Consider the following 14653-nt stretch of genomic DNA (forward strand, 5'->3'; position numbering starts at 1 on the left):
CCAGAGATCGTGACAGGGTAAATTCCATTGAAGCCGACATAAAATTTAGCGACAGGGAAACCCGTCTAGTCCTAATTTGGAATAGACATCCACGTCGTCGCGTCTTCCACCTCAACCGCGATTTCTCGTGGAGCACTTTCAGGGCATTGGGAATTGTATATGAGTCGTGAATAGGGAATCGGCAACACAACAAGTTCACATGAGAGAATATCCCCAAAAATCAACATGTCTTCTCGACCAGAATTGAAGGTATGCTCAAACACCTTGCCACCCCACTGAAATGATGCTAAGAACTGTAGGTTGACGACGAAGGCGGGTTCATCAGGTTCTTCAAGTCTCTGCCAATAAAGGACCATGAAACCATCAGAGTTTTTGACCGAGGTGACTGGTACACGGCACATGGCGATGACGCCTCTTTTATCGCCCGAACAGTGAGAAAATCCTGTGTTCATGGCGTTCTCACAATTTACGCTGATAGGTCTACAAAACAACTTCTGTTCTACGACAATTGGGCAAGAATGATTCGACCGGTCTTCCTTCCGTCACCATGACCATCACTGTTTACAGGAATTTCCTACGAGAAGCCCTGTTCCGTCTGGGGAAGAGGATCGAAGTATGGGGAAACTCTGGCAAGATGAACTGGAAGATCATCAAACAAGCATCTCCCGGAAACCTACAGGATATTGAGGAGGAGTTGGGCGGCCAATTCGATGCGGCTCCAATTATCCTTGCAGTAAAGGTGTCTGCAAAGGCCTCCGAGGCAAGGAATGTTGGAGTGTGCTTCGCAGATGCAAGTGTAAGGGAATTGGGAGTTTCGGAATTCCTCGACAACGATTTGTATTCGAACTTCGAGTCCCTCCTCATCCAGCTGGGCGTCAAAGAATGCTTGATCCAGGTGGACAAGACGGACAAGGATGTGGAGATGAACAAATTGAAGGCAATCATCGATAGCTGTGGTATTGCCATTTCAGAACGGGCAGGTGGCGACTTTGGCACCAAGGACATCGACCAGGACCTGGCAAGGTTATTAAAAGATGAGAAAGCTGCTGGAACTCTCCCGCAGACCGATCTGAAACTTGCTATGGGCTCTGCCGCTGCATTGATAAAGTATCTAGGAGTGCTACACGATCCATCAAATTTCGGTCAATACCAGCTGTATCAGCATGATCTGTCTCAGTTCATGAAGCTCGATGCTGCTGCATTGAAGGCATTGAATCTGATGCCTGGACCCAGAGATGGTGCCAAAACCATGTCCGTCTTTGGACTCTTGAACCACTGCAAAACTCCTGTAGGAAGTCGACTCCTGGCACAATGGCTGAAGCAACCCTTGATGAGCAAAGATGAAATTGAGAAGCGGCAGCAGCTTGTGGAAGCATTCGTGGAGGATTCTGAGTTACGGCAAACAATTCAAGAGGAGCACATGAAGCAGATTCCAGACATCTACCGGATGACCAAAAGATTCCAACGGAAAATGGCAAGCCTCGAGGATGTTGTCAGGGCATGGCAATTAGTCGGTCGTCTTCCTGGGTTTATTGCTACCCTGGAAGGTGTAATGGATGAGAGATACCGTGACCCTCTGGAAGAGACCTACACCATTAAGTTACGAGAGTACCTGGACAGTCTTGCCAAGCTGCAAGAAATGGTGGAGACAACCGTTGACATGGAAGCCGCACAAAATCACGAATACATCATCAAACCGGAGTTTGACGACGGTCTTCGAATTATTAGAAAGAAGCTTGACAAGATGAGAGTTGAGATGGACCAAGAGCACAGAAACGCCAGCCAAGATCTTGGCCAAGAAATTGACAAGAAACTCTTCCTGGAAAATCACAAAGTCCACGGTTGGTGCATGCGACTTACGAGAACCGAAGCTGCTTGCATTCGAAACAAGCAGAAATATCAAGAATGTTCAACACAGAAGAACGGTGTCTATTTCACGACCCAGAAGCTGCAAAGCATTCGGCGTGAGTTTGATCAGCTCTCTGAGAACTACAACCGTACTCAGAGCAGCCTGGTTAACGAAGTCGTCAGTGTAGCGGCCTCGTACTGCCCAGTCTTGGAGCTCCTGGCTGGCGTTCTAGCCCACATGGACGTCATCATCAGCTTTGCCCATTGCTCAATTCATGCGCCAACATCGTATGTTCGGCCAAAGATGCATCCAAGAGGCGAGGGTAATACTATTCTGAAGGAAGCACGACATCCATGCATGGAGATGCAGGATCATATTCAGTTTATCACCAACGATGTCACACTCGAAAGAGGATCGTCGGAATTCTTAATTATTACTGGTGTGTATTACGTTGCTATCTATATGCTTTATGTACTAACTCGCGCAGGCCCCAACATGGGCGGTAAGTCGACCTATATCCGTCAAATTGGTGTAATTGCCTTGATGGCTCAGATTGGGTGTTTCGTTCCCTGCGATGAGGCGGAGCTCACGATATTCGACTGCATACTTGCGCGCGTCGGGGCGAGTGACTCTCAGCTCAAGGGCGTGTCCACCTTTATGGCAGAAATGCTCGAGACCGCCAACATCCTAAAATCTGCAACCTCGGAATCTCTCATTATCATTGACGAGCTTGGGCGCGGTACTAGCACATACGATGGTTTCGGTCTGGCCTGGGCAATTTCAGAACACATTGTCAAAGAGATCGGATGCTTCTCCATGTTTGCTACTCACTTCCACGAACTTACTGCTCTAGTGGACCAGTACCCCCAAGTCCAGAATCTCCACGTTGTCGCGCACATTGATGACAATGGCAAAGCGAAGAGGGAGGTCACACTCCTCTACAAAGTCGAAGAAGGTGTCTGTGACCAGAGTTTTGGGATTCATGTCGCAGAGCTGGTTCGTTTCCCCGAGAAAGTTGTCAATATGGCGAAACGGAAAGCAGATGAGCTCGAGGACTTCACAAGTAAACATGAGGGGCAGACCGTCAAGTATGGGAAAGAGGACGTTGAGGAGGGGAGCGCGCTATTGAAGGACGTGTTGCTGAGATGGAAAGAGCAGTGCGAAGGGAAGGATTTGACCAAGGAGGAAATGACTTCTAAAATGCTGGAGTTGGTGAAAGGAGACGAAAAGTTGCTGGCGAATCCGTTCTTCCAGAGCGTAAAGGCGTTGTAAACTGTGAAATTTTGGTCTTTGATTTCTTGGCGTTAGGGATTGGGGACTAGCTGGTTGCGTTGCTGAATAGCAGGCAGCTGTCATGGTGTCCATGTGTGGCGGCGCTCATTGTACAATAGAGATATGCGGGAGGAATATAGGACGTGACATGACCAACACCAGCATTGAAATTTCTTCAAGCAAGTTTTGCAACCCCTGTGAAGTAGATAAACACGGCTGTGCAAGAGGCGAGTTGGTGCGAAATGTTCGGAAGGCGCATCGCCGCGGGGTATCAATTCTAAATTAGATCAATGGAATCATTCGCCTCCATCTCCCAGCCTCCCCAGATCTCTCCTTACTCTCCACACCCTCGCCCCGACTCCTCTGCCTTTGGATCCATCCAGTCTCTCCACCCAAGGTGCGTCTCGAAATCTATCTCCAGCAGCGCGTTGACTGTCCCTACCTTCAATGGTCTGCACGTCTCCTTCTTCTAAATAATCATCATCAAGATCATCATCAACGTCTGCATTATCTAGGTCCATATCGGCTTCCCCAGCAAGGGCAATTTTCAGCGGTAGCTTTTCGGCTGTTTTCTCCAGAGCGATTGTCATGTTCAGCTCTTCTGTATAAGCCCATCCGGGTGTATCCAACTTCCCACTAACAAGCACTATCGTCTTTCCCGATGCGTTGATCTCGTCAATGATACTTGGTGAGACTGGACTCAGCAACTGGATCCGCCGGCGCCGCACGTCGATACCGCGAACAAGAGCAATGCCAATAGAATGTGAATATCTCGGATCGAGTGTGATGGCATTCGCCGGATTGAAATAAGGGATCTGTTCAGCTGGTGTGGGCAAGATCAGAGGTTTTTCGATCCGTGGTGGTTCATTGGAGTGGTCGAGGACGCGGATCTCTGCATCGAAATTGCCCTCCTGGGCTGGACAGCCTACGTAGCCCTCTTGTTGACCGTTATCACGACCAAGTATAGCGAACATGTCGTCGATTACAACGACTGCGACGAGCGAGCCAGTGATGGTATCTACAAGGAGTTCTGGTGGTGGCTGCTCGCCATAGCACATAACGCCAAGTATTCCTGGATCCTCTCCTGAATATCGTACTTCCCAGGGCGGAATCGACGTAAGCGGTGTACCACTCCAATTCAGACTGCCTGTGTTTCTTGTAATTAGGTGGAAGTAGGACATTGCTTGCATAGTTCTGAGATGGGCCGCTGTTCGAGTTGTGTATTCGCTAGTTTGTGAAGGTACGGTGAGCAGTTGCTTCGAGTGGATAGCTTCTCTGAGCGTGTCAACAACTTCTGGCGGACCGTCTTGAGACATGTATATGACTTCCGTTGGCTTTACTCGGTGGATTAAGTCGACTAAAATTTCCAAGCCTGTGCCGAACACCCATCCAGGAGTGTTAATGATCAGAGGACAATCCCTTACTGCTGACCCTGTGGCTCGGTAGTGAGATAAGAGGTCAAGAGCACATGCCATATACAGACCTGGGTCTGAAGAGGGTGATATCGATGCAATAGAATGAGCACGTATTATCTTGCTCTTTTCGGGTGGTATGGGGTGAGAGAATGGTGGCCCAAAGTTTGGGACTTGGACATGTACAAGAGCCAGCTGCCCAGGTGGTGAGTATTCAGGCTGGCCGGGATCTAAGTCTAATAGCGCGATACCTTGGGACGCATCAGCCATTCCTCGGATTCCTGAAAGTAGTCGGTTACACAGTAGCTTCGTAAATGTTGATTTGCCCGATGATTTTGGCCCGCAGACCATGACTATGCACTTCGTCTCTGTTGGCTTGGATAATCTAGATAGGAGCAGGTTCCATTCTGGAGGTGATACGAGGGGCTGCAGATAGTTAGACTGCAAATCGAGCTTCGACGAGAAGAGCTACACATATTGAATTAGTCTGTGCTAGAATTTAGCTTCGGTGGATTGGACTTACAATCTTGAATGTACAATTCTGGATCTTCAACATCGAATCTTCGTATTCTGCACCGAACGGTCCAGCATGAGGGCTCCATAACTTCCCAAAAAGTGGTGACAGCGTCTCTAGATCTTCAAGTCCGCTGCTACAGTTTCGAAGCACGATATCGGCCGAACTTACATCAGTCGACACACATCTTAGTACTGGTAGTGAGTGAGAAGACGCAGAAAACACGCGATACGATGTTTTTGAAGGTTGTAAGGTTGCTCCTAAGAGAGTGACTTGGCCGCCTTGGATGCAGAGCTCATACTGGCCAACAATAACAAGACGCTGGTGAAGTTAGAATCTCGCTTGTACGATCATTGCACAACTTACCTCACCAGGGGCTACTTTAACACGGATTGCACCAACTCCCAAGCATTTCACATTGCTCTTGCCCGGCTTGAACGATGACAGTGAGACTGCTGGCCGCTGTAGCAACAAACCTGAAGACCCGCCACGTGATTCAAATCTGCTACCAGGTTAGTATGAGTGCTACAGATACCATTGACGGACAGCCTCATACGATGCGAGCTGGGGCTCTTCATCCAGTTTATGATTTGCAGTGATATACGAGCTTGTAGCATCTTGGTAGGTTGTATTTCCGATAGGATTTTGGGGATCTAAGGTGACCGGGGCGTCCAAGACTGGGTCATTCAGATCCGTACTCTTAGCAGCTTCCGAGCCAGTTGCAGATTCGTCCTTTTTTGCAGGACTTTTCGGACTACTGGTGTTGCTCTTCAGAGCCTGTCTTGCAGCAAATGCACTCAATCCTGAGGGCTGTTAACATTACGTGGTACAACAAAATAATGCCCACTTACGAGGTTTTGTCGGTGACACATCTAATTTTCTTCTTTTATATGAGGACATTACAGTACCTTCCGCAGCCATTTCGTGCTTACCTAGTGAGGTAGTCGGAGTAAGTATCAAAATCGAGCGGACTGTGAGACATGACAAGGCTCCATGTCGGTCGGAGAATCTTCGGACCGTTGTCAAAAAAAAGTTCCCTCAACTCGCGCTCCACAACCAAAGGTGTGATCGAAACCAATTCCTGGCATCACATTGTTTTGTAATCCTCGGACACGATACCGATCGCGATGGCGTCTACGAAATCCAAATCCCGAGACTCGGAGAAGAAGGACAAGTCCGCGAAGACCAACAAGGCTACGATGAAGCCCCTTCCTCCCACAGCATACAAGAGCGAAGAATTTGTCCAAGACAGCGACGACGAGGAGGAGAAAGACGAGGCTGCGGATGAGAATTCAGAGGGAAGCCTAGATAGCGATGACGATGGCTCCTCGTCATCTGCGAAGCCAGCCAAGTCTTCATCAAAAGCCAATGGCAGACTGCCGGCACCCTCTGGAAGCAGCTGCTCAAGTGAAGGCGAGAGTGAGGAAAGCGACGAGAGCAGCGAGGATGGGGAAGCTTCTGACGATGCTTCCGACCAGTCTCCAGTGGCCATTGAGCCTACCAAGTATGTTGTAGGTTGGAAGCTCTGTGCGATAAGTACTTATTGTTCATAGGAAACCTTCAAAGCAGGCTCCTACCAACACTGTCTCGGTCACGGCACCTACGCCATACAAAGCTCCTCCTGGTTTCGACCTTGCATCAATAGATGTAACATCGAGGGCGTCGCAAATATTAAGCAAGTCAAGCCTGGAAGGAAAACAGATATGGTATTTCACGGCCCCAGCTTCAGTACCAATCTCTTCAATTGAGGCTATGTCTCTGCTGGACGCAAAGAACGGTAAGCCGATATTAACGCACGATGGAGATGATTACGGTTTCATGAAAGACTCGGCCGAGGAGACGGCGTATACCAGAATATTGGTGCCCAGCTCAGATGCAGGCTACAAAGCTAGTAAGTACTTGAATCCGTCTTCCTAGCGCTCGTAGCTGAAAGGCATTTGAAGCCTCGAGAGAGATCGATCAAATTTTCCATCTTCAACAAGTCGCCAAAGATCCAACGACCGCAAATCCAGCCAGGGCGACGATCCCAGCTCGAAAGCCTGTTCGACAACAGCCCCGAGGATTGAAGATGCGTTTTCACCCAATTGGCTTCGGAGCTGCAAAACCTGGCACAATTGGCTCGAGTTCGTCTGATGAGGAAATGGAAGACGCACCTTCCGCTACCAGTCGCCCTATTCCCAAGGTCAATAGTACTGCCAGGACCGACGAAGATTCCGATGAAGATATGGATGATGGTCCACCACTGCCTTTGCGGCCCCACCCCAACACGAATGTCCATGCGTCTTCACCCGATGGTATATCCAAGAAGGACAAAAAGAGAAAGCATAGAGAAGAGGGCGAGAAAAAGTCTAAGCACAGTTCGTCCAGCATAATGAGTACTAGTGACCACAGAGAGCTAAAACGATTGAAGAAAAAGCAGACCATATTTCAGAGAAAGCTAGCAGACAATCGGTCACTGTCAATTGAGACTAAGGAGAACACAGGAACACTGCCTCTACCGACCCCAGCAAAGATTCCCGTCTCAAAGACCCCAATACCTCCTCCCAAACCACTAACCTACTCACACGCCCTAGCTGTCGGTGGTAGTTCAGACCGCCCCGAATCTTCTTCAAATCTGCCAAGGTCTAGCGCAGGTGACCACAGCCCGTCAATGAGTTCCTCATCCCGGAGTCAACAGCCACACCCGAAGTCGATATCTGCTAGAGGCTCGAAGTTGACAGAAGAGGAGCGTCGGGGAAAGAAGAAGAAACTCAAACACAAGGACGTCAAGAAAGGTGGTTCGGCATGAAAGGCTGTGGTGTGAACTGGGCGATGTTTGACTGAAGAATGCATCGTGTACTAGCATTTATACCCACCCTCTGTTCCACTTGATGAATGCTAGAGTGCGAGGCCTTAAAGAGTACCCATTCCTACGGCTTTGTTTTGTTGCGCCTCGCCTAGTAAGCTTTGAAGATCACCAGTTTTTCTGACCCGCCTCGCCCACGTCCGTAAGAACAGGATACAGAAGTCTTGAACCCTTTCAAGGCCTCCCTGTGATAAATGATGCTTGCATGAAGAAGCCTTGCCAAAGGGATGAAAATTTCAATGCCTTCTATCCTTCAAATATTGTTTTCATGTTAGGACAAGAAATTGATGGAATGGGAACTGCTGTGGAAGAGGACTCGAGTCGATTTGTACTTCTACTGTACCTCCCGAGCACACGTAGGTAAGGTAAACGATGGCTAGACAATGCTTAAAGTAACATGTGTTTACAACCGCCCGGCACGACGTTTGTAATTTACATGAACCTCCCTTGCTACCATCAGCGAGTAGCACTGGCACTGGCACTTGGGATTCCCACCCCAACAAGGGCCCCGCGTCCGATCAGCGGACGGACCCCTGTACCTAGAGAATGAGGGATGAGGGGCTGAGGGGTTCCCTAAAAGCGCCGAACTTTGAATTTTCTTTGGTGAAGACTCACTCACCTTCTTTTCCCTATTTCCTCTTCAACGTCTTCTCGAGAAATTTCCAAATCTCCCAAATACCAGACTACCACAACCGCAACCATGGCAACTAACAGCAGCTATGCTCTCACTGAGTCCCACAAGGACGTAAGCTTGACCATCCCTGCGTCTGCGAGTTAATCGAATTGAATGAAGTGTTGATGGGATGTGCGCGCGCCTTTGCTGACCGACACGTTACAATAGATGCTGGAGAAGTCCCTCCTTGACACCGACCCAGAAATCGCGGAGATTATGGTAAGTAGATTCCCTAATGACAGAGCCGGACCATCCATGCTCATTGGACTTTCTTATAGAAACTTGAGATCCAACGTCAAAGAGAATCAATTATCCTCATTGCATCCGAGAATGTTACCTCCCGCGCCGTATTCGATGCATTGGGGTCCCCAATGTCCAACAAATACTCTGAGGGTTACCCAGGGGCCCGATACTACGGTGGAAACCAGCATATCGACTCGATCGAGTTGACTTGCCAAGCTCGCGCACTCAAGGCCTTCAACCTCGAATCCGAGAAATGGGGCGTCAACGTCCAATGCTTGAGTGGTAGCCCTGCCAATCTGCAGGTGTACCAGGCAATCATGAAACCTCATGATAGACTTATGGGCCTTGATCTGCCTCACGGTGGCCATTTGAGCCACGGCTATCAGACTCCCCAAAGAAAGTCTGTACAGCCTATCCCTCGCAAGTCGTACCAACTAATGAGAAATTAGGATCTCTGCCGTCTCTACCTACTTTGAAACCTTCCCATACCGAGTAAATCTCGACACCGGCATCATCGACTATGACAGACTCGAAGAGAACGCCTTGATGTATAGACCCAAGGTTCTTGTCGCTGGTACTTCAGCATACTGCCGATTGATCGATTATGCCCGCATGCGCAAGATCGCTGACCTTGTCGGTGCCTACCTTGTCGTCGATATGGCTCACATCTCTGGTCTTATCGCCGCTGGTGTCATCCCAAGCCCATTTGAGCATGCCGATATCGTTACCACTACTACACACAAGTCTCTCCGTGGTCCCCGAGGCGCGATGATATTCTTCCGTAAGGGTGTCCGCAAGACTGACGCTAAGACTGGAAAGGAGACTCTCTACGATCTAGAGGGCCCTATCAACTTCTCTGTCTTCCCAGGTCACCAAGGTGGCCCTCACAACCACACAATCACTGCCCTCGCCGTTGCTCTTAAGCAAGCTACTACCCCTGAGTTCAAGCAATACCAAGAGCAGGTTGTGAAAAATGCCAAGGCTCTTGAGGTTGAGTTCAAGAAGCTCGGTTACAAGCTCGTAGCTGACGGAACTGACTCCCACATGGTTCTTCTTGATCTCCGACCACAAGCACTTGATGGCGCCCGTGTTGAGGCTGTTTTGGAGCAAGTCAACATTGCTTGCAACAAGAACTCCATTCCAGGGGACAAATCGGCTCTTACCCCATGCGGTATCCGTATCGGCACTCCAGCCATGACATCCCGTGGTTTCGGTGAGGTGGCCTTCATCAAGGTCGCAGACTACATCGATCAGTGCATTAAGATCTGTAAGGAAGTTCAAGGCGCACTACCCAAGAGCGACAACAAGCTCAAGGACTTCAAGGCCAAGGTCGCGGGTGGCGAAGTTGAGAAGATCAACGAGATGAGAAAGGAAATTGCTGCTTGGGCTGGCAGTTTCCCTCTCCCTGTCGAGGGCTGGAGAGTTTAGAATGAATGTTGTATCATCAAAAGGCGCCAAGGAGTTATTCAACAAAAAGCATGAATGCGTGGGGTGGGTCTCTTCTGGCTACTTCAACTCAGCCATTTAGATATCACGGAGTCAAGGGGACCATACAGAATCGCCAAATTTAACAATGAATGCAATAAGCAACTTCAACATAATTACCTTCACCGTTTGCATGGGTTCTTGATCATTTTCGCTTAACTGGCGTGTTTACTCCGCCCTCGCTGACCGAGAACAATAGGAAATGAATCCCTCTGCAACAAATAATCGAGGCACCACACTCTCATCTAGCCTTCCATCTAACCCTCCCAACCCACTCTGCAAACCTCCTCACATCCTCCCTCTCAACCAAGCTCTCCACAGTAAAGAAATCCTTCGCCAACTCCTCCCCATTCGCAACCCTATGAACGAAACTATGACACGCTCTACACAACCAAGCGACATTCTCCAACTGATCCTCTGTGTGCCACCCTCGCTTCAAGACTTTCGCATGTACACTCTTCGGTATCAAGTGGTGATACGTCAAGGAAATCCAGGACCGACCGCAAATCTCGCATTCAGTTGCTTGGTTGCTGGTTGTCCGTGGTGGTGGCGGTGGCGTGAGGAGAGTGTTAATGTAGGTTGAGAGTACAGGGTTTAGATATTCGTCGGTGGTTTTATGCACTGGAAGCAGGGAGTAGGTTGTTAAGGTGTCGGCTATGCTTTGGGGCAGGGAGCCAAGGATATTGCTATTTGTACTGGTGGGTAGCGGATCGGAGTATTTGGCTTGAAGAGAAGGCGTGTTGAGCCAAATAGAATATGTCATTGTCCTGAGATCGGCTGGGAGATTGGCGAAAATTTCTGTCGCGAGGTACTATTGACTTGTTTCAATGTCTGATCGATAGCAAATCCTGACATTGTGTTGCTCGGAAAGCTTACATCTATGAACTCGCCAAGCTCCTCAGCATCATTCGGCTCATCTGTCTGGTTAACAGGCTTAATAGCATTCTTGCGTCCGGCTCTCGCTCTACGGGGTTTCTTGGCTGTGCTTGTGGTAGAATTCTCGATGAGTTGGGTGGACAGACAGTCTCTGAAAAGTTGGAAGTTGGACTCTTCTACCATCGTTCATTGTCGTCTTCAAACAATTGCTCACATGCGGCAAGGTAGTCTTGAGATGCCCCCCTACCCAGTTTTGAGCTTTCATAACAGGAACAAATACTATCTGACAGAGATATTCAGGGACCGTTGTTTGAGCAGGCATCCCGACCATTTGGGCTGGTAGCATACCCCGCATGCGTCATCCGGCAGACCCACTATCAAGTTCCGGTATGTATCACTTCTACCTCCTTCTACATTTCAACTCATACAAACCCTTGTTCTGTCGCAAGGCTGGTGTCATAGTTCAATCTGAGAACATGGCTCCGAGCAGTGATGTTGTTCTTGCATTTGATCTGTATGGCACTCTGCTCTCGACAGAGAGCATTGCGAAGGAGCTAGCGAGTCATTTTGGAGACGAGAAAGCACAGTCTATCGCTGCTTTATGGCGGAGGTTGGTCTACCTTACACTTATCTAAACATTGAGTTAGGCGGTCTAATATTGCCCTGCAGATTCCAATTAGAGTACACATGGCGAATGAATAGCATGGGTTAGAACTCTTCTAATGACGTGTCTTGCTCTGGAGTTACATGCTAATGTATCGTTGTTAGGCCTCTATAAGTCATTTTCGGAGATCACACATGCATCACTCAAGCATGCTCTGGCCGAATCATCCGTCACTCTCTCAGAAAAAAGTATAGCTTCTCTGATGACAGCATACGACTCACTCGGCACCTTCCCGGACGTTCCACCTGGTCTAAAAAATGTATCATCCTCTCCCAACATAACGGCGTACGTATTCTCCAACGGTACAGATGCCATGGTTTCATCATCCGTTAAGAAATCTGCCGCTATCTCCGCTTACGCGTGGGTCTTCAAAGATCTTGTCACTGTGGAAGAAGTCCATGCCTACAAGCCGGACCCGAAGGCGTATGAACATTTGCTGAGGAAAGTTGGGAAGGAGAATGATGCTGGAAGCGTGTGGTTGGTGAGTGGCAACCCATTTGATGTTGTGGGTGCGAGAGCGGTTGGCATGCAAGCTGCGTGGGTAGATAGAAAAGGTGGGCATCATGGGGCAGGTGGATGGACGGATCAGCTAGGGACGTTGGCGAGTGGTGGGCCGACAATTGTAGTTGACGGGGTGGAGGGTGCTGTGGAGAGTATCAAGAAGTGGGTTGTGGATAATGGGGGGAGTAAATGGGCGTTGGTTTAGGTTCCTGTACTGTTAGCGAAGGGCCTGGATGTTGTGTTAGCGACGATAAGGCCAATTGAAGAAAGAAGAGATTGAAAAAGAAGCATTCTAGCACAGCTAGATCATGTTTCCATAGCTACCTGCATGCTTCCTATATGTCTCCCACCAAGTTCCACCATTCATAGATTCTTAGTCCTGTAAAGCTTTCTAAGTGTCGGCATCCCCTACCCAAGCGGTTAGCGAGATATGAATGAGTATGATGCATGTCTATGTCCTCGTCACGGTATTGGACCTGCATGGAGACTGCGGCCTCACTTCTCTGATTCTTCAATAGGAAGCATAGTTTTCTCGAAGTAGTGGTAATTTCGAGGATTTCGTGACGTAACTCTTCACGTATCGCATCTGCGCTCATTGTTATTTGCTGGCATCTAGGCCCCGGTGTTAGGTAGAATGAAGACATCATGCAGCAATGCTTCATCTTGACTATCCCGAGTGTGGTTGCTAGATTTCTAGTCTATATTCAAAATTTCGATGTTTGCATCCAAGTACAATATTCATCAAAAACCTGCGGATACTTATCCTTCACGCACTGGAAAACAAAGACGAAGGGGATAGGCGAAGAATGTGGTTAGTCAGCCAAACAAGCGAGCCGGAAGCGTAATCTGTAGAAATTTGGTACGTAAGAATATCTGCCCGTGAGATGCAACTGATAACCAAACCATCCTCGCTAGGAATGATCAAATAATTTTGCTTCTCGTCCCTATCTCTCATATCCCCCTCTCTCGCTTGCCCATACTTCCCAATATTCAAAGTCATCTCTGTCTCACAGCCTTGTGATCTTAATCGTGCTATTACCCATCAGTGTGGCACACCTTTACGCAATCTGATACCCACCCACCGGCTTGTGCAACTTCGGCTCGTCTCCAGCATGTCGGAAAGTGGGGTTTCGCGACGTAACGAGAGTGAAGTTGACAACGACGAGTTGAGAGGAAATCGTGGAGGCTCGGCCGGCTCGATTTCTGCCCCGTCTGTGAAGAAAGGGAAAGGGGGACGTAAAGTTGTATGTCCACCTTTTTGTTCATTTCGCCGTGAGAAACGCTTGTGAGAAGAAGAAAGAGAATCAAGCAATCGATTCTAATGATAAACAGATGTTTCCTTCGGCAGAAGAGAAGAAGCAACGCAACCGAGACTCTCAAGCAGCTTTTCGAGAACGTCGAAAGGAACATATTTCTGAGCTGGAGAATATTGTCCAAGAGCAGAAGGAGAAGTTACAGGAGTTGAAGAATGCACAGGCTTCCGCGAAGGAAGAGGTCTTGATCTTGAAATACAAGAACTCTCTCCTGGAGAGGATATTGCTTGAACAGGGTATTCGGACCCGAATGCAGCAAGTGAGAGGGAACGTGCTAATGTGTACTAGGAATCGATGTCAATGCCGAGTTGAACAATATCTTGGTCTTTCCACCACAGCTCCCTGAGAAGCGTGTTCATAGAGAGAGAGTTCTTTTAAGACCGGATGCCGAGGCCGTGGCGTCCAAAAAAGCTGTTGCTATGAATTCTTCACCAAAGACAACATCTGAATGCTGCCATTGTTCCTCGTCTCGACCTCAATCCAGTCCCGTATCACAGTCTACCACTCCATCTACGCTAGCTGACTCGATTTCTGCTACAACCGATGATGGACCTCGCAAGCGAGTAAGACATCACAACAACACAGACACCAGAGCCCATAAGCACCAGAAAGTATGTACGCCACCGCTCCACAAATACCGAGCACCACGTCGTTACCAAGATACGAATTATCCCGGCAAGTACTTCCCACGACCCAGCCCACAATACCCCTGAAAGAATCTCTGGTCCTAGATTGATCCCGTTTTACAGCACCCGATACATTCATCTCGCTTCATAGCCCAACTCCCAAAACTACACCCGCACAAGCTCAATTGCAAGTCCCTGAAGAATCCTCCGAACTCTTCCCATCAACCTTCATAGAGCCACTCGGCAAGTACCCCTTTCGCCCTCCATCCGTTCATGTCTTAAGAGAACTCTGTTCGTCCTAGACTGAAAATGTAAGTACAGATCCGCGCGGCACCACATCTAGCACCCTTATCTTCGACGAGGAATCCGACACCACCCAG

At 48.8% G+C, this 14653-nt stretch overlaps 7 protein-coding genes across 7 annotated transcripts; 5 read left to right on the forward strand and 2 right to left on the reverse strand.

Annotated features, from left to right (window-relative positions):
• Positions 1-225: 225 nt before the first annotated feature.
• On the forward strand, positions 226-3121 carry MSH2 (MutS-like protein; the record flags this gene model as incomplete). Its single annotated transcript, XM_058507616.1, has 4 exons — positions 226-249; positions 300-431; positions 479-2288; positions 2337-3121. 4 exons carry the CDS (start codon positions 226-228, stop codon positions 3119-3121), a joined length of 2751 nt encoding a protein of 916 aa, XP_058356786.1.
• A 296-nt stretch (positions 3122-3417) lies between these two features.
• GRC3 (Polynucleotide 5'-hydroxyl-kinase grc3) lies at positions 3418-5968 on the reverse strand (the record flags this gene model as incomplete). Its single annotated transcript, XM_058507617.1, has 5 exons — positions 3418-5001; positions 5057-5368; positions 5414-5549; positions 5604-5850; positions 5899-5968. The coding sequence occupies 5 exons, from the start codon at positions 5966-5968 to the stop codon at positions 3418-3420; spliced, it is 2349 nt and encodes a 782-aa protein (XP_058356787.1).
• A 206-nt stretch (positions 5969-6174) lies between these two features.
• Positions 6175-7513, forward strand: ONS95_013969 (uncharacterized protein; the record flags this gene model as incomplete). Its single annotated transcript, XM_058507618.1, has 4 exons — positions 6175-6551; positions 6601-6938; positions 6991-7404; positions 7458-7513. 4 exons carry the CDS (start codon positions 6175-6177, stop codon positions 7511-7513), a joined length of 1185 nt encoding a protein of 394 aa, XP_058356788.1.
• Positions 7514-8592: 1079 nt separating this feature from the next.
• Positions 8593-10236, forward strand: SHM2 (Serine hydroxymethyltransferase, cytosolic; the record flags this gene model as incomplete). Its single annotated transcript, XM_058507619.1, has 4 exons — positions 8593-8637; positions 8734-8784; positions 8844-9208; positions 9258-10236. The coding sequence occupies 4 exons, from the start codon at positions 8593-8595 to the stop codon at positions 10234-10236; spliced, it is 1440 nt and encodes a 479-aa protein (XP_058356789.1).
• Positions 10237-10534: 298 nt separating this feature from the next.
• ONS95_013971 (uncharacterized protein) lies at positions 10535-11352 on the reverse strand (the record flags this gene model as incomplete). Its single annotated transcript, XM_058507620.1, has 2 exons — positions 10535-11104; positions 11170-11352. 2 exons carry the CDS (start codon positions 11350-11352, stop codon positions 10535-10537), a joined length of 753 nt encoding a protein of 250 aa, XP_058356790.1.
• A 293-nt stretch (positions 11353-11645) lies between these two features.
• On the forward strand, positions 11646-12539 carry ONS95_013972 (uncharacterized protein; the record flags this gene model as incomplete). The annotated part of the gene is made up of 3 exons (XM_058507621.1): positions 11646-11779; positions 11839-11876; positions 11938-12539. The coding sequence occupies 3 exons, from the start codon at positions 11646-11648 to the stop codon at positions 12537-12539; spliced, it is 774 nt and encodes a 257-aa protein (XP_058356791.1).
• Positions 12540-13446: 907 nt separating this feature from the next.
• On the forward strand, positions 13447-14360 carry ONS95_013973 (uncharacterized protein; the record flags this gene model as incomplete). The annotated part of the gene is made up of 3 exons (XM_058507622.1): positions 13447-13578; positions 13667-13883; positions 13936-14360. 3 exons carry the CDS (start codon positions 13447-13449, stop codon positions 14358-14360), a joined length of 774 nt encoding a protein of 257 aa, XP_058356792.1.
• Between the last annotated feature and the right edge of the window lie 293 nt (positions 14361-14653).

The sequence above is a fragment of the Cadophora gregata genome (genome assembly GCF_030347475.1).
Source record: "Cadophora gregata isolate MNR1 chromosome Unknown scaffold_8, whole genome shotgun sequence".
Lineage (NCBI taxonomy): Eukaryota > Fungi > Ascomycota > Leotiomycetes > Helotiales > Ploettnerulaceae > Cadophora > Cadophora gregata.